The 17,721-nt window shown below is 50.9% G+C and overlaps 1 protein-coding gene across 3 annotated transcripts in view; it reads right to left on the bottom strand.

Annotated features, from left to right (window-relative positions):
- The window catches only part of SEMA4B (semaphorin 4B), a 44,847-nt gene that overhangs the window by 25,800 nt on the left and 1,326 nt on the right, over positions 1–17,721 (bottom strand). Inside the window, exons 1-2 of one of the 3 annotated variants that reach the window (XM_054450402.2) lie at positions 11,931–12,500; positions 2,097–2,374 (exon numbers count right to left, since the gene is read on the bottom strand). The exons of 1 other annotated variant lie outside the window; for it this stretch is intronic. In XM_054450402.2, coding sequence (XP_054306377.1) covers positions 2,097–2,238 — 142 coding nt within the window. In that variant the 5' untranslated portion in view covers positions 2,239–2,374; positions 11,931–12,500. Of the gene's footprint in view, positions 1–2,096; positions 2,375–11,930; positions 12,501–17,721 lie in introns of those variants that run through there. One more of the 3 variants, XM_054450403.2, reaches the window with a different exon arrangement.

Raw genomic sequence — 17,721 nt, 5'->3', positions numbered from 1 at the left:
GGACTGGAAAAATGGGCCACTCTGGGCAGACCTAGCCCCAAGAACATAGCAGAAGGGGTCTTTTGCTCCAGGATTCCCAGGTTGGAGAGCTGAGTGTGGACTGCATTTCAGGTCCTCTCAACCCTCAGCTGGGCACCTTGGTACAATGCACAAAATGCAAGCCCGCCTACGGCAGCCCTGACAGGTGAATGCTGGTGTGTGACAGAAGCCTGGGAACAGTCACAGGCTTGTAGAAGTGGGCCAGGTCCTGCAGCTGCAGCTGCGTTGGTAATAATAACCAAGTATTCTAGCTGCTCCTCGGGAAGCAGGTACTCTCGATTCCCCTCACTGCTCTCCAGTTTTGCCTTCTAGCTACCCTATGATTGTCCCATCCAGTTCCAGAGTTGGACATGAAACCTACTGTCTTTTGACATGGTCCCATGAGCTAGCCCAGCTTTCCCAAGGCCATAAGTGGAGTCCATTGGAGCATCTGCCCCCATCTCACCCTGCCTTCTCCCAAAAATGAGAGGGTCTGAGGGCAAAGGGAGTTGTGGCAACAACAGAAGTAGCAAGGCAGCAGGCCTGGGGCTGGTTACACCTGTTCATCCTGACTTCACAAGCTGAAGCACCCAAGGGGCTACAGTCAAACTAACACCCCAACCCTGTCCTAACCCCAGGTAGAATCACCCCAGATCTGGGCGAGATGTACAGGAGTAAACTCTGAGCTGAGTAACACTCATTCAGCGGTTCCTGTACCAGGCCCTGTCCTAACGACTTTTCAAACATGAGCTGATTCAATCCTCACTACCTTGAGGTAGGTTCTGTTATTATACCTGTTTTACAGATGAAGAAATCAAGACCCAGAAACTTTAAGTAGCCTGCTCAAGGTCACATGGTTACTAAGTGGCTGAGGTAGCATTTGAACCCAGGTCATCTGCAATATTTCAGACAGGGGTTCAGACAGGGTCACTTGAAGCCGCTAGGGCCCTGCCTTAATTTAAGTGCTGATTCTACTATTTCCCTTTGTAAATAGGATGCTTTTAGAGGTGGGGATGCTGTGAGGAGATCGAAGTCTGGTACAGTTTCAGTCTGTAACTTCTAATTTATACATGCTTTATTCCAATTCATACAATATGACAACCAACAAGTTAAAGGGCTTGCAGATACAACATCTGTTGGGCACTTATAAACTTCATACCCGAGTAACACACCTTGCAAGGCACCTATGACTCTGCCTATTTTGCAGATGAGAAAAGTGGGGCACTGGGAGTAGAAGGCACTTACTTGCCCAGTGGAAGAACACAGACTTGGGATCCAGGCCCCTCTGAATCTAAAGCCCAAGTACCCCAAGAAGAGCTGGAGAAGCAACCGGATGGAAGGGAAAAGGAGAGGGAAGGGAAAAGGAGAGGGAAGGGCGGAGGGCTGAAACAGGAGGTGGCCACAGAAGCAGATGTGAGGACCAGGAAAGGAACCCAGCCAACCAGGATGTTACTCCCAGGTCACTCTGAGGAGGGGTCGCGCCCAGGACTTGGGAATGTCAGCGCCCAGAGCTGCCCCCATCCGCAGTCTGGTCGCTCCCAGGGCCCGGAGGTCTCTCCATGCTGGGGCTTGGGGCTGCACTGACAAGCCAGGGATGGAGGGGCGGAGAGGGAGGATCGGGCGCCCGCCCGCCCCACCAAAGCTCCCGGCCCTGCTGCGACTTGCTGGGAATACCAGAACCCCAGTGTTTATAGGACTGCAAGCAGTGGCCTCCCTCTACCCCGAGCCGCCCTCGGGGGCGGCACCGCGGTCGGCTCTGGTCAGCATCAAAGACAAGTAGATGGGCAGGCGGACCCCGCCGAAAGTTCATCCTCCTAAGGGAACTAGCAGGGACGACAGAGCAGGCTAGACCCCATCCCTGCCCAGAAAGAAAACTGAAGAAAGGGGCCCGCGGCCCCACAGCTCCCCTCTCCTCTCCCTCCCTCCGCGCAGCGCTTTGAAAAAAGAAGGGGTCCTAATGGATCCCGTGCCTCCGACAGGTCCCCTCCTCGGTCCTTTGTCACGGCCACCTCCGCACGAGGCACGTACCCGGCAGCCTTCCTTCCCCCGGCCCGCGCCCCCGGGTCCCCGGCACTCACCCAGCGGCAGGCTGATCCGGGGGCTGAGCGCCCAGGTCGGAGGCGGCGGCTGCAGCAGGAACAGCAGCAGCAGCAGGAGCAGCAGCGGTGGCCGAGGCGGCAGCACGCCCCATGGGGCGGCGAGCCAGCTCCTCGGGCCCATCGCGGCGCGCAGCACTCGGAGAGCAGGAGCGACGGTGTCCCGCGGCTCGGGCTCAGGTGGCTCGGCTGGACTCACGGGCAGCAGCTCCGCCCCGCGGTCCGCCCCCGAGTCGCCCCGGGGGCCCCCGCCTCCGGACCTGGTGGGCGGGAGGTGGGAAACAGGGTCACGTGGGCCCTGGCGAACGCAGCCCCTCCGCGGGGCACCGCAGTCCTCCCGCCAGCGCCGGCCCCGTAGCCTCGGCTTGGGCAGAGCTCACCCGCAGGCGGCGGAGGGCGGGGCCGAAGGAGGAAGTCGGCCGTGAGCCCGGCCGGCCCGCCCCTTCCCCTTTCGTCCTTCCCGGGCGCTGGCAGCGCGAGGGGCGGCAGCTCGGGGCGCGGCCGCAGGGGGCCAAGCTCGGGATCGGTAGCCCCGGCGGCCGCCGGAGCGCTGGGACGCGGACGAAAGCCGACCCCCAGCTCCCCGCCCCCACTGCTCAGACCCTCCCACCGCCGCCCAGGCCCTGGCCCCTTCCGGCTCCTCTGGGACCCTCTGCTAGTAGCGTTGGTTTGGGGACACGCTGCGTCCCCGCTATGCGCCTAGGGAGTTAGGGGGCGGCTGGTGATTAGGCCTTGGTCTCCTCCCTTTAGGCGCCCCCTCCCCTCTTGCTCCTGGCGCCCCCCTTGTTCCTGCGACCAAATGAACTCGGCCGAGCTCGTGCTGACACCGGGGCTAGCAGCTTGAGAGTCCAATTTTTGCACAGGTCAATCCACTGCAAGTCATGGCCGGGCATTCACTACAAGCTCAGCACTTAGTCTAGGAACCCTGCGGGCTTGTCCACTTAATATTCTGTCCACGCGAAGCCCTCGGGTGGGGGAAGGGCAAGATTAGCTTAAGTGGGATAATAGGATTTAATGTACTGCTGAGGAGGTAAGACCTTCACAACCTGCACGTGACCCGGCAGGGGAAGGGAACCCCTAAGACTGGAGTGGAAGCCCAGAGGCACCCATCCCCAATCCTCCTGGCTCCTAACATCTCCAGGGGTGGAGCTCAGCTCTGCTGAGACCAGGGGTTTCCAACTGCAGCCTGGACCATTAGCAGATTCTGAAATCAATTTAGTGGATCCCAACAGCATTAAGAAACAAACAAAACATAGAAACTATCTAAGCAATAATCTCAAAGGATAAGTAATTTTGGGAAAGCTACTTCAACTTTTCCTAAGTGTGCACAGGATTACAGAAAAATGTAGTAGTTCCTCCTGTAGTTAAGAGTCCAAAAGAGTGAAAGCCTCTTCTAGTTATTTCTGTGGCAGTAGAGACCATCTCTCCATAAATTTGCTGCAACTGCAGGAAAGCTCCTCTTCACCCCCAGCCAAAATCAGCCTCCTCAGAGCACCTCTTTTCCTCTCCTCCCGACCTTCAGGGTCTGCCACATCTGCTCCCACAATAGGGATGCTGTCAAGAGGGTGGGCACAGCACCCACATGGTCCCAGGTCTCCTTTCTTACAGCTAAGTTTCCTCATGCTCCATGATTTCTGTACCTCCATCACCCTTCTGTGGACATGGTGCAGGCTAGCAGCATCCCTTTTAAAGGGGCTCCCGGCACTGGACACAGAATTCCACATGGGATATGGACAGCACCAAGCACCCACAGTGCTACTATTGCCCAGGTTTGGATGCTTTACTCTAAATGGGTTCAATCCACCTACAGCCAGTGATACCCAAACTCCTATCTGCTGCCTAGTCCAGCCCTGCTCAGCCCTTAACTCCAAATGGCCTCAACTTTTTTTTTTTTTTTTTTTTTTTTTTTTTTGAGACAGAGTCTTGCTCTGTCGCCCAGGCTGGAGTGCAATGGTGCAATCTCCACTCACTGCAACCTCTGCCTCCTGGGTTCAAGCGATTCTCCTGCCTCAGCCTCCTGACTAGCTGAGATTACAGGTTTACACCACCACGCCCGGCTAATTTTTTGTATTTTTAGTAGAGACAGGGTTTCACAATGTTGGCCGGGCTGGTCTTGAACTCCTGACCTTGGGATCCGCCTGCCTTGGCCTCCCAAAGTGCTGGGATTTCATGTGTGAGCCACCACACCTGACCCGGCCTCAACATTTCTACTTGGCTGTCTGAAAAGCATCTCAAGCCCAACATGTCCCAAACTAAGCTCCTGATCTCTCCCCCTTCTCAAAAATGTGCTCCACCTACAGCTTTCCCATCTCATTTAATGGCAATTCCATCTTTAAGTTGCTCAGGCCAAAACCCTCAGCTCCTCTCATTATCTCACTCCTCACATCCAGTCCATTAGAAAATCTATAATCTGACCACTTCCCAGCTCCCTAGGGCCCAGGCACCACCCTCTTTCTCCTGGTTACTGCAAGGACCTCCTAACTGTTCTCCCCGTTTCCTCCTTGGTTCCGCTACAATCTATTCTCAACACAGCAGCTGGAGTGAGTCTTTAAAACACAAGCCAGGACATGCGTGGTGGCTCACGCCTGTAATCCCAGCACTTTGGTGGGCGGAGGCGGGCAGATCACTTGAGGTCAGGAGTTCAAGACCAGCCTGGCCAACATGGTGAAATCCCATCTCTACTAAGAACACAAAAATTAGCTGGGCATGGTGGTGTGTGCCTGTAATCCCAGCTACTCGGGATGCTGAGGCAGGAGAATTGCTTGAACTGGGACCTGGGAGGCGGAGGTTGCAGTGAGCTGAGATTCTGCTAATGCACTCCAGCCTGGGCTACAGAGCGAGACTCCATCTCAAACAAAACAAAACAAAACAAAACAAAACAAAACACAAGCCAGGTCACGGCGTTCCTCTGCTCAAAACCCTCCAAGGGTTCCCCCATCTCATTCAGAATGACCTTACTTGCAGTGGTCTGCAAAGCCCTCCATGTCATCCTCACCACCAGTACCACTGCATCCTCTACTACTTTTCCCCTCACTCATTCACACCAGGTACATGTATAGTAACCTGAACCAGCGGGGCCTTTGACCTGGCTGCTCCCTCACCTGGCACACTCTCCCCCTAGATAACCACAGGACTGAGTCCCTTGCTTCCTTTTGCTCATTTATCACCTTGAAGAATCTGAACTTCCTCCTAATATGCCCCTTATCTCCTTAAAAATACCTTGAGATATTTTTTCAGAGCACTCATCACTGAATAACATACGATATATTAGTTATGGTTTTTCTTTATTGTCTGACATCCCATCTCCCCCAGAATGCTGACTGAGAGGGCAGAGATTTTTGCTTATTTGGTTTGTTAAGTAATGTATCTCAAGCCTCTAGAATAGTGCTTGGCACATGGTAAGCAGGACTTCAGTAATTATTGGCTGAATGAATGAATGAATGCAACTTGAGTCACAGAATACTGCTGACTCATGTCAGCTGACAACCAGAACTATTTTTTTTATATCAACTTTGGTCCAATAAAGAGTTTTACCAACCGGGCACGGTGGCTCACACCTGTAATCCCAGCACTTTGGGAGGCTGAGGCGGGCAGATCACAAGGTCAGGAGATCGAGACCACAGTGAAACCCCATCTCTACTAAAAATACAAAAAAAAATTAGCCGGGCGCAGTGGCGGGTGCCTATAGTCCCAGCTACTCAGGAGGCTGAGGCAGGAGAATGGCATGAACCCGGGAGGCAGAGCTTGCAGTGAGCTGAGATCGTGCCACTGCACTCCAGCCTGGGCCACAGAGCGAGACTCCATCTCAAAAAAAAAATAATAATAATTAATTAATTAATAATAAAATAAATAAATCTAGTGGTTCTGGCTCAGATGTCATCCCACTGAAGTCATATTGAAAAAAGTATAATAATAATAATAATAATAAATAAATAAAAATTAAAAAAAAAAAAGAAAACTGATTCTATTATCATACATTTGGCTTCCCCTCCCAGTTTGGAGTCATCTGTAAACATGATAACCATTTCTTATGCCTTTATTCAAGCTATTGATAAAAATATTGGGTGAGCAGGGCCGGGCGTGGTGGCTAATGCCTGTAATCTCAGCACTTTGGGAGGCTGAGGCAGGTGGATCATGAGGTCAGGAGATTGAGACCACCCTGGCTAACACAGTAAAACCCCGTCTCTACCAAAAATACACAAAATTAGCTGGGCGTGGTGGCGGGCGCCTGTAGTCCCAGCTACTCGGGAGGCTGAGGCAAGAGAATGGCGTGAACCCATGAGGCGGAGCTTGCTGTGTGCCAAGATCGCACCACTGCACTCCAGCCTGGGCGACAGAGCAAGACTCTGTCTAAAAAAAAAAAAAAAAAAAAAATTGGGTAAGCAGATCTAGCACCTAAATCTTGGTTTACTCTTTTCTTTTTTATTGAGAGAGGGTCTCACTCTGTCACCCAGGCTGGAGTACAGTGGCAAGATCTCAGCTCACTGCAACCTCCACCTCTCAGGCTCAAGCAATCCTTCCACCTGAGCCTCCTGAGTAGCTGGGACTACAGGCGTGCACCACCACACCCGGATAATTTTTGTAATTTTTTTGTAGAGAAAGGGGTTTCACCATGTTGCCCAGGCTGGTCTCAAACTCCTAGACTCAAGTGATCTGCCCACCTCAGCCTCCCAAAGTGCTGGGATTACAGGCATGAGCCACTGTACCTGGCCAATCTTGGTTTCCTAATCCTACTAATAAGAGAACCAAGATTCTTTGGGTGAATGTAAGGGAAAGTACAACGTAAACATGAGACATTTTGTTGGGCCAGAAAGTAGTGATCAGAAACTAATGAAGTCATGTTAAAAGGACATTGGAACCAGCTTGATGACCAATCTGAGCATTAAAACATAATGAAGTTATGGATTAATACATTAAATTTAAAAACAATCCATTAGTCCACAGTGAAACCCAGAGAGAGAGAAAAAATAAGGGGTGAAAAGGAAGCTTTTCTTTACCAAAAAATGCTGGTTAATAATGTAGAAGAGGCCGGGCGCGGTGGCTCATGCCTGTAATCCCAGCACTTTGGGAGGCTGAGGCGGGCGGATCACGAGGTCAGGAGATCGAGACCATCCTGGCTAACATGGTGAAACCCCGTCTCTATTAAAAATACAAAAAAATTAGCCAGGCATGGTGGCGGGCACCTGTAGTCCCAGCTATTTTGGGAGGCTGAGGCAGGAGAATCTCTTGAACTCAAGAGGTGGAGGTTGCAGTGAGCCGAGATCACGCCACTGCACTCCAGCCTGACCGACAGCGAGACTCTGTCTCAAAAAAAAAAAAAAAAAAAAAATGTAGACGAAATGGTGATAGAATTAGAAAATCTAGATTCAAGTAAGAATCATCAGTGGATGGGAAACCATTGGGTGGAAGATTGTTAGGAAACTATACATTAACAAAGTCTGTCCCACAGATGACTTACTAATTACCAAAGGGAACATTTATCTCTAAGGGAGAGATCTCGTGGCCACAATCTTAACCAAGTAGATGAAAGTAGCATCACAGTAATGGGACTGTTGGACGTAATTTTCCTCCTGATATGATGCAATAAGAAGTACAAAACAGGCCGGGCGTGGTGGCTCAAGCCTGGAATCCCAGCACTTTGGGAGGCCGAGGTGGGCGGATCATGAGGTCAGGAGATCGAGACCATCCTGGCTAACACGGTGAAACCCCATCTCTACTAAAAATACAAAAAAAAAAAAAAAAATAGCCAGGCGTGGTGGCGGGCGCCTGTAGTCCCAGCTACTTGGGAGGCTGAAGCAGGAGAATGGCGTGACGGAGTTTGCAGTGAGCCAAGATCGTGCCACTGCACTCCAGCCTGGGCGACAGAGCGAGACTCTGTCTCAAAAAAAAAAAAAAAAAAAAAAACCAAATAGAAGTACAAAACAGGCTGGGCCCAGCAGCTCAGGCCTGGAATCCTAGCATTTTGGGATGCCGAGGTGGGCAGACTGCCTGAGCTCAGGGGTTCGGGACCAACCTAGGCAACACGGCAAAACTCCGTCTCTACAAAAATTAGCCAGGTATGGTGGCGCATGCCTGTAGTCCCAGCTACTTCGGGGGTGTGAGGCAGGAGGACTGCTTGAATCTGGGAGGCCAAGGGTGCAGTGAGCTGAGATCACGCCACTGCTCTCCAGCCTGGGTGACAAAGTGAGACCCTGTCTCAAAAAAAGAAAAAAAACAAGTACAAAACATCATCAATTTTTGCAGCATTCTTGTCAAAGGTGTGTTGTAACCCTGATCTAATAATGAAAACACAATCAGACCCATCCAGCATGAGTAGTATTCTACAAGACAACTAGCCTAGACTCTTCAGAAAGGGCAATCTAGTGAGAGACAAAACAGACAGGAGTGGGGCTGTTTTAGGTTAAGGGACTAAAAAGACATAATAATCAAATGCAGCGAGGCGAGGTGGCTGACACCTGTAATCCCAGCACTTCGGGAGGCCAAGGCAGGTGGATCACTTGAGCCCAGAAGTTCAAGACCATCCTGGGCAACATGGTGAAACTGGTTTCTACAAAAAATGCAAAATTACTCAGGCATGGTGGTGCGCACCTGTAGTCCCAGCTACTCAAAAGGCTGAGGTGGCAGGATCACCTAAGCCCAGGAGGTCAAAGCTGCAGGGAGCCATGCTGTTGCACTCCAGCCTAAGAGACGGAATGAGACCCTGTCTAAAAAAACAAACAAACAAAATCAATAGCAATGTGTGAAACTTGATTGAAGATTGAATGTTGAGGAAAAAAAAAAAAGCCATGGAGCAATTGGGGAAATTTTAATATGGACTGTGTATTAGATGATATTATGGCATTCTTCATTTTTTTTAGGTATGATAATGGCATTTCTCAGATATGATTAAGTCCTGGTCTTTCAGAGACACCTGCTGAAGCTTTACAGGTGAAGTGTCACGATGTCTACAACTTACTTTCAAATGATTCAGCAAAAACAAACGTGCATATATATGTATGTGCATGTACTAGAGAGAAAGAACATGAATGTGACTGGCAAAAACTGGTCAATATAGGTGAAGAGTTATTGGGTGTTTTTGTACTAATCTTTCCATTTAAAAATTTGAGTGATTAAAAAAAAAATGGATGACAGCCAGGCACGGTGGTTCACGTCTATAATCCCAGCACTTTGGGAGCCTGAAAATCAATCAATCAATCAATCAATCAATGGGCGAGACAGAGTCACAAACGGAGCCCAATGGCACGCCACTAGAGACCTCCATCAAGGTTAAAACAGATCAATATCTTTTTTTTTTTTTTGAGATGGTGTTTCACTCTTGTTGCCCAGGCTGGAGTGCAACGGCATGATATCAGCTCACTGCAACCTCTGCCTCGTGGGTTCAAGTGATTCTCCTGCCTCAGCCTCCCCAGTAGCTGGGATTACAAGCACGCGCCACCATGCCTGGCTAATTTTGTATTTTTAGTAGAGATGAGGTTTCACCATGTTGGTCACGGCTGGTCTCGAACTTTTGACCTCAGGTGATCCACCTGCCTTGGCCTCCCAAAGTACTGGGATTACAGGTGTGAGCCACCACGCCTGGCCTGATCAATATCTTTTATAGGCTGAACAACTGGCTATGTGTCCTCCTAACTGCACTGTTCAGCCCACATTTCTCCATGTTATCCATAAGACTATTATGGGCCGAAAGCAGTGGCACATGCCTGTAATCCCAGCACTTTAGGAGGCTGAGGCAGGTAGATCACCTGAGGTCAGGAGTTCGAGACCAGCCTGGCCAACATGGTGAAACCCTGTCTCTACTAAAAATGCGAAAATTAGCCGGACGTGGTGGTGCGCACCTATAATCCCAGCTACTCGGGAGGCTGAGGCAGGAGAATTGCTTGAACCCGGGAGACAGAGGTTGTAGTGAGCCAAGATCGCGCCACCGCGCTCCAGCCTGGGCATAAGAGTGAAACTCCGTTCCCCCCACCAACCCCAAAAAAAAAGAGAATATTATGAAAAAGATTGCAAGAAATCTTGTCAAAGTCAAGGTACTAGCTACAACATTTCCTTCTTCTACCTTCTGCCTACTGCACTCACCTAGAACAGCACCTGATGTTGGCCACATGCTCAATCACTATTTGTTGAGTGCCTGAATCTCCACATCAGGCAGATCCTAAAATGGCAGTGGGGCTGCTTTGCCCTGGTGTCTTGGCAACACATGAGTTGTGTGACTGCTGTGTTCATCTCAGAGGAGAGGAGACAGGGGCTGATGCGGCCTCACTAAACGGATAATTATATCCTGCTCAAATGCTTCCAATATGTCTTATGTCAACTGGGCAGCAAGCCCTTTGAGGGCAGTGACAGGACTTCCGTCTTCCAAACCCCCACTGCCTTGCATGGCACTCTAGTAGGAACTCCACAGGGCTGACAAAATGAGGGTCCCAGCTGTCAGGCTGGAGAAGAGCCCTCGAATCCACACCCCCAGCGCAGCAGCCTTGGTCTTCACAGGCTCCCCTTTCTTCCGTTAGTGTGCTGATGTGTTCTCCCCAGACTAGAAACCACAGGAGGACGCTGAGAGAAAAATCTCCTGTGAGCAGACTTCTTGTGAGCGGGAGCGGTTCCCAAGCCAACGATGTGTCTCCTGTTCCCCTTTGCCACTCTTGGATGTTGGCGAGTCTTTCTCGGCCAGAATGCCAGTGTTTATAAAGAGCTCAGGAGGCAGCTTGGAAAGGGAGTACCAAAATAAGAGACGAAGAGAAAAGCACTGCTTCCTTCGTGCCTTGGCCAGCAAAATGAAGTCATCATCAAGGCTGGCCCCTTCTCCATCCACACTCACACGCTCTGGCGCCTCCTCCCCATGGACCTTCCTCATTTTTCTCTCTCTCATACACACACACATACATACATAAGGACAGAAGCACAAGAATGAAAGATAAACTGTGCATAGGAATCCATTAAAAAGAGGCCCAAACGAGGCCAGGCACAGTGGCTCACGCCTGTAACCCCAGCACTTTGGGAGGCCAAGGCGGGAGGATCACAAGGTCAGGCGTTCGAGACCAGCCTGGCCAACATGGCAAAACCCCATCTCTACTAAAAGTACAAAAATCAGCCAGGCATGGTGGCGTGAGGCTGTAATCCCTGCTACTCGGGAGGCCGAGGCAGGAGAATTGCTTGAACCCAGGAGGCGGAGGCTGCAGTGAGCCAAGATCATGCCACTGCACTCCAGCCTGGGTGACAAGAGCAAGACTCCGTCTCAAAAAAAAAAAAAAAAAGAAAAGCTACAAGGGAAAGAAAATAAAGGGAAGCATGGCTAAAAGTATAAAGCAAATGAACACATATCCCTGCGGCTTATCTACCCTGCCTAGTACAAAGGGAACAGACGCAGGGCAAGTGCCAGCAGTGTCCAGGCTACATCTGGCCTCCCAAGTGATCAATACCCATTAATCATCCATGGGTACAGCCTCTGCCCAGCTGCATGCAGGCCATGTCCTTGGGCACGGATGGCCCCTGCCAGGCAGCTCCTGGCCAGGTCTGCCTGCTCTAATTCCCACCCAGGGGAACCTGGCTCTGGAGCTCCCACAGTTCTACTCTGGGAGTTGTTGCTTTGTTTGCTGGCTGTGGGGGAGCGGCCTCCTGCCAAGCCCAGTGGAGCTTGAACCCAAAGGTCCCACCCGCCCCCTCCTGGGGTAGCACTCAAGCTCCTCCCCATTCTCGGGTGCTGACTGGCAGGCTGCCCAGCAAGGCCTCGCAGACATACACTGGCTGCAGCCCGGCTCTCCAGGTCTTGGCCCCCCACCACCATCCCCTTGTAGCCCTGAGCTCTCCTCTTATGCCAACCTGCAGCTGCAGCTCTCCACCCTGCCCTGGCTGGGCACGCTGCTGGTGTCTTCTCCCCAGGGGCTGGGCAGCAGCTCAGCTGCAGCATCAATACATGTTGAAGAGGAAGCGACACCAGCTGGCACACCCTGTGTATTCTTTCAAATCAGCCAATGGCTGCCAAGTCCTCAGGGCTGGGAGCTTCCTTGGGGCAGCGCCTTCTGCAGCAGAGGGCATCCACCCCGGGTCAGCACTTATACTGCCTTCAAAACTCACTGGCAGCTTTTACTCAGGGTCTGGCAACAAATGTAAATAAATGGCTTCATCTCCGTTCCCCAAACCATTTTCCCTGCTACCGGCCTCTTGTTTTTCTTGCTCCTGGAAGTGGTAGAGTCCAGTGGTTGAGCACACAGGTTCTTCTGTCAGAAGAATTCAGTACCTTCCGTATTCTGTGGACTTTTAGCAAGCCACACAATCACTCTGAACCTCAGCTTCTTCATCTAGGGCGGAGCGCTATGAACAGCACGTCATGGGTGGCTGGAGAGAGTACATATAAAGCCACAGGCAGCACGGCATGTAGTGAATGCTCAACGAACAAGGCCATGCCTGCTATGTTATTGGTTCACCTCCCCATCTGAAAGTTGCCCCATGGCATCAACAACTCTGAAGTATCTTAGATGCCCATCTCTGAGGACCCCCTTCTGGGTACTCCCTCAAGTTCAGCCACCTCCTGCAAAGCTGGTGCTGAGGCTGCAACTCTCATGGGGAGAAAGAACCGGCCCGCCCAGCCCAAGTCCCAGGTGCGTCCGCTGTGGTGAGAAGCCCGACACCCAGCACCACCCCCACTGGGGCCTGTTGGGGCCTGAGCTGGCCACTCCCTGGGAGGGGATCCCTCCGCCCCACAGGGCTGTGGGGCAATCAGCAGGGCTCAACCTGTCCCTGTCCTGACAGGGTAGAACATGAAGTTGCCACTGTCACTCCTCTGCTCCCCCAATATGAGTTCAGGAGGCGCTGTCTGCCTCTGCCTTTGCACCCACTCGCCTGTCCAGGGGAGACCAGATGGGCAACATAGGAAGACCCGGTCTCTACAAAAAATAAATTAAAAATTAGCCAGGTGTGGTGGTGTGCTCCTGTGGTCCCAGCTACTTGGAAGGTTGAGGGGCAAGGATCACTTGAACCTGAGAGGTAGAGGCTGCAATGAGTCACGATGGCACCTCCAGCTTGGGTGACAGAGCAAGACACTGACACACACACACACACACAGAGCAAGACACTGACACACACACACAGACACGCGCCCTGGTTCCAAAGATCCCATGAAGTGAGGAATCTACCTCCCCATTTGCTATCGAGTTATTCCCTCTAAAATCCCAGTCTGATCCCCAGACCCCTGTGAGGGGAAAGAGGAACAGGCCAGGGCCCTCCCTCCACCTCAGGAAACGAACCTTCCTTCCCAAAGGCCCAAGGCTCTCCCCTCTGCCCCTTCCTTCCCAGAGAGGAGGAGCTCTCTGACCCTGGAGTTTCCCCATCACCTCAGGTCGCCTGGTGGCTGCCGCTCTTAATCCCAGACAGAGCCTTGCTCTTGGTTCTGATGCTGATCCCAGAGAGTGGGCAGGAACAGGTATGCCTAGGAGGGTGGCGGGGATGCACAGACGGGTTGCCACGGATTTCCTAAGGCTCTGTAGGCTGTACTCTCACCCTGCTTTGCCAGGGTGGAGGTTCTGAGGAATGCACCACCTGTGGCAGTGTGCCCACTTGCCACCCTAAAGCAGTGGTATTAGGAGACAACACTCACAGAAAGCTGATGTGAGGGTGGCACCAAAGATCCATGCCTGGATAGGAATCTCACACAGCAGCCACCCTGCAGCACCATTTATGCACTGTGAATGAGGGTCCGGCTGGTGGGCACCACACCAGGGACTCTGGAGCCCACAAGGTTCTGAGTGAGCCCAGCTTGGCCCTAGCAGGAGAGTGGGCTCTAAGAGGACCCACCCACGGGGCCATATGTGCTTATCTCTAGCCATCTCATCTTTTGGTTTCCACAAAGCCCTCGAAAGACAGCTGACCCTGCTTGCTCCTCCCAGCCACCTCTTCTATGAATGCTGCCTGAGTTCTTTCACTATAGCCTGTGAGCAGTGCAGAAGAGCAGGGATCCCCTTCACCACACGGGTGGGCTTCAGGGAGCTGTGAACGCCAAGAATGAGATGCCATTTCAGGAGATAGGGAATCAGAGCTTTCACTTAATTTCAAAAGCTCCTTGCTACCAGCCCCCACTCCCCCCCCGAAAAAAGTAAAGAACCATTTCTGTAACGTGTGTTAGTCTGCAGACACAGGGAACTTTCAAAATTAGCCTTTATCAGAAAAAACAAATTATACCTCAGTTTGGAATAGTTATATAACCTTGACATGAAATATTTGGCAAATTCTTTCCACCTACATCAAAGTTGACATTTATATAGCTAATTAATATTTATTGACCACCTACTATAAGTGAGGACCGTGCCAAATTTTTACATTCAGTCATTTAGTTAATTCTCACTACAGGGTGAGATATGAGTTATTATTGTATTCCCATTTCAGAAGTGAGAAATTGGGGCATAGAGAGGTTCCAGGACTTACTAAGGTCACACAAGTGATAAGTCAGGACTAGGACCACAACTCAGATCTGCTGACTCCAGAACCCATATGGATATTCAACCTATAGTCAGAATTTCAACGACGTTTTGTCTCAAGTTATAGCCATCCACCTCTTCTGATAATATAAGCCAATGTTTATCCTTCCTTCTTTCCTTCCCTCCCTCCTTCCTACCTTTTCTTCCTTCCTTCCTTCACTCCTCTCCTCTCCCTTCCTTCCCTTTTCTTCCTGCCCTTGCTCACTTCCTCCTTTTCCTTCCTCCCCCCCACCTTCCTTCTTTCATTCATGCAACACATATTTCTTGTGCACTTGCTGCCTTCTAAGTATTGCTGAAGTTTAAGGAAACTGACATGGTTGCTGCCTTCACAGAGCTTAGTTTATCAGGATCCTTTAAACTGTTCTTTCAGAGAATACTCATCCTGGCCGGGCGCAGTGGCTCACACCTATAATCCCAGCACTTTGGGAGGCTGAGGCGGGTGGATCACGAGGTCAGGAGATCGTAGACCATCCTGACTAACATGGTGAAACCCCGTCTCTACTAAAAATACAAAAAAATTAGCCGGGCGTGGTGGTGGGCGCCTGTAGTCCCAGCTACTCGGGAGGCTGAGGCAGAAGAATGGCATGAATCTGGGGGGCGGAGCTTGCAGTGAGCTGAGATCGCGCCACTGCACCCAGACTGAACAAGACTCTGTCTCAAAAAACAAACAAACAAAAAACAGAATACGTATCCTGATCTACATTTATTTTTATTTATTTATTTATTTTGAGATGGAGTCTTGTTCTGTCGTCCAGGCTGGAGTGCAGTGGTGTGATCTCGGCTCACTGCAGCCTCCGCCTCCCGGGTTCCAGCAACTCTCCTGCTTCAGCCTCCTGGGTAGCTGGGATTACAGGCACGTGCCACCACGCCTGGCTAATTTTTGTATTTTTAGTAGAGACAGGGTTTCACCATGTTGGCCAGGCTGGTCTTGAACCCCTGACCTCAGGTGATCCGCCCACCTCGGCCTCCCAAAATGCTAGGATTACAGGCGTGAGCCACCTCGCCTGGTTACTTTTATTTTATTTTATTTTATTTTATTTTTGAGACAGTGTCTCACTGTGCCGCCCAAGCTGGAATGCAGTGGCAGGATGATGGCTCACTGAAGGCTCAACCTCCCTTGGCTCAGGTGATCCTTCTACCTCAGCGCCCTGGATAGCTGACACTACAGGCGTGGGCCACCATGCTCGGCTAATTTTTGTATTTTATGTAGAGACTGAGTTTCACCATGTTGCCCAGGCTGGTCTTGAACTCCTGGACTCAAGCGATCCACCCACCTTGGCCTCCCAAAGTGCTGGGATTACAGGCATGAGCCACCATGGCTGGCCCACGTTTCTTTTTTTTCTTTCTTTTTTTTTCTTTTTTTTTTTGAGATGGAGTCTCATTCTGTCACCCAGGCTGGAGTGCAAATGGCATGATTTCAGCTCACTGCAACCTCCGCCTCCTGGGTTCAAGCGATTCTCTTGCCTCAGCCTCCTGAGTAGCTGGGATTACAGGCATGCACCACCATGCCCGGCTAATTTTTGTATTTTTAGTAGAGACAAGATTTCACCATGTTGGTCAGGCTGGTCTCGATCTCCTGACCTCGTGATCTGCCTGCCTCGGCCTCCCAAAGTGCTGGGATTACAGGCGTGGGTCACTGCACCTGGCCCTCACCTTTCTTTAGACACTTTCATTCCCTTATTCTTTGTTTCCAACAAAGGTAGTGGCCAGGGCCAACTTGGCAGAGTTCTAGAAGTGCTCCCAGACTAGAATCCTGCTGTTTTCAACTAATTTCCAGAGTTGCTCCTGTGAGTTCCCTCTGCACTCTGCTCAGATTCTTATTAGGACCTCATTATGCTGCAGTGAAATACTCATTTACACATCACATCCCTTTCTTCCCTTCTCTTCTACAAGCTCCTTGAATGCAGGGACAAGGCCTGCCTAACTCAGCTTTTTCATCTCCAGCCCCAGGACAGAACATGGAAATAGCAGGTACCCAGCAAATGTTTTCTGCTCTAGCTGTCTCAAATTATTTCCAAAGGATTCATTCAAGTGTTCCTTCCTGGATCTTTTCCCCCACTTTTCTGTTATCTCTTTCAAAGGAAACAGCACCACACTGATAGAGGCAGGACTAGAGTCCCATTTCCCTGCTTTAGGGAAGCTAAACAGTTTTCTTGCTTAGCTCCAGGCTCACCAGCTTTGCTGGCTTCAGAAGAGATGGTATTTTGGAGAGTGGCTGAATGCTTGGCTCCCAGGGACTCATTTTGGACCATCCTGTCCAATGTAGTCAGATACTACATTAAAGCAAGAGCCTCAAGGCAAAAGACCCATGCAGCAGGGAGACTCAGCTCTCCCCAAGGCACAAGTCTCCGTTTCCCATCTTTAGTTCAACTGTTGCCAATGTCCCCAATCTTTATTTATTTTATTTTTATTTATTTTTTATTTTTGAGACAGAGTCTCGCTCTGTCGCCCAGGCTGGAGTGCAGTGGCGCAATCTCGGCTCACTGCAAGCTCCGTCTCGGGGGTTCACACCATTCTTCTGTCTCAGCCTCGCGAGTAGCTGGGACTACAGGCGCCCGCCACCACGTCTGGCTAATTTTTTGTATTTTTAGTAGAGACGGGGTTTCACCGTGTTAGCCAGGATGGTCACAATCTCCTGACCTCGTGATCCGCCCGCCTCGGCCTTGCAAAGTGCTGGGATTACAGGCGTGAGCCACCGCGCCCAGCCTTTATTTTTATTTTTTATTTTATTTTTTGTTTGTTTTTTGAGATGGAGTTTCACTCTTGTTGTCCAGGCTGGAATGCAATCACAATCTCGGCTGGCTTAGGGCAACCTCCGCCTCCCAGGTTCAAGCGATTCTCCTGCCTCAGCCTCCCAAGTAGCTGCGATTACAGGCATGCGCCACCATGCCCAGCTAATTTTGTGTTTTTACTAGAGATCAGGTTTCACCATGTTGACCAGGCTGGTTTCAAACTCCTGAGCTCAGGTGATCCGCCTGCCTCGACCTCCCAAAGTGCTGGGATTACAGGCATGAGCCACCATGCCTGGCCAATGTCCCCATATTTAGATTACCTGTCACCAACAGTTTGAGCCCCAGGTGCAAGGAGACATATCCTAGATTTTCCTGAGCTTCAGAAGGTATAATCTCCAAAACGGCCGG

Source organism: Pongo pygmaeus, chromosome 16, assembly GCF_028885625.2.
Source record: "Pongo pygmaeus isolate AG05252 chromosome 16, NHGRI_mPonPyg2-v2.0_pri, whole genome shotgun sequence".
NCBI classification, from domain to species: Eukaryota; Metazoa; Chordata; class Mammalia; order Primates; family Hominidae; genus Pongo; species Pongo pygmaeus.
Note: the sequence above shows the minus strand (reverse complement) of the source record. Positions and strands in the feature narration are given on the sequence as shown.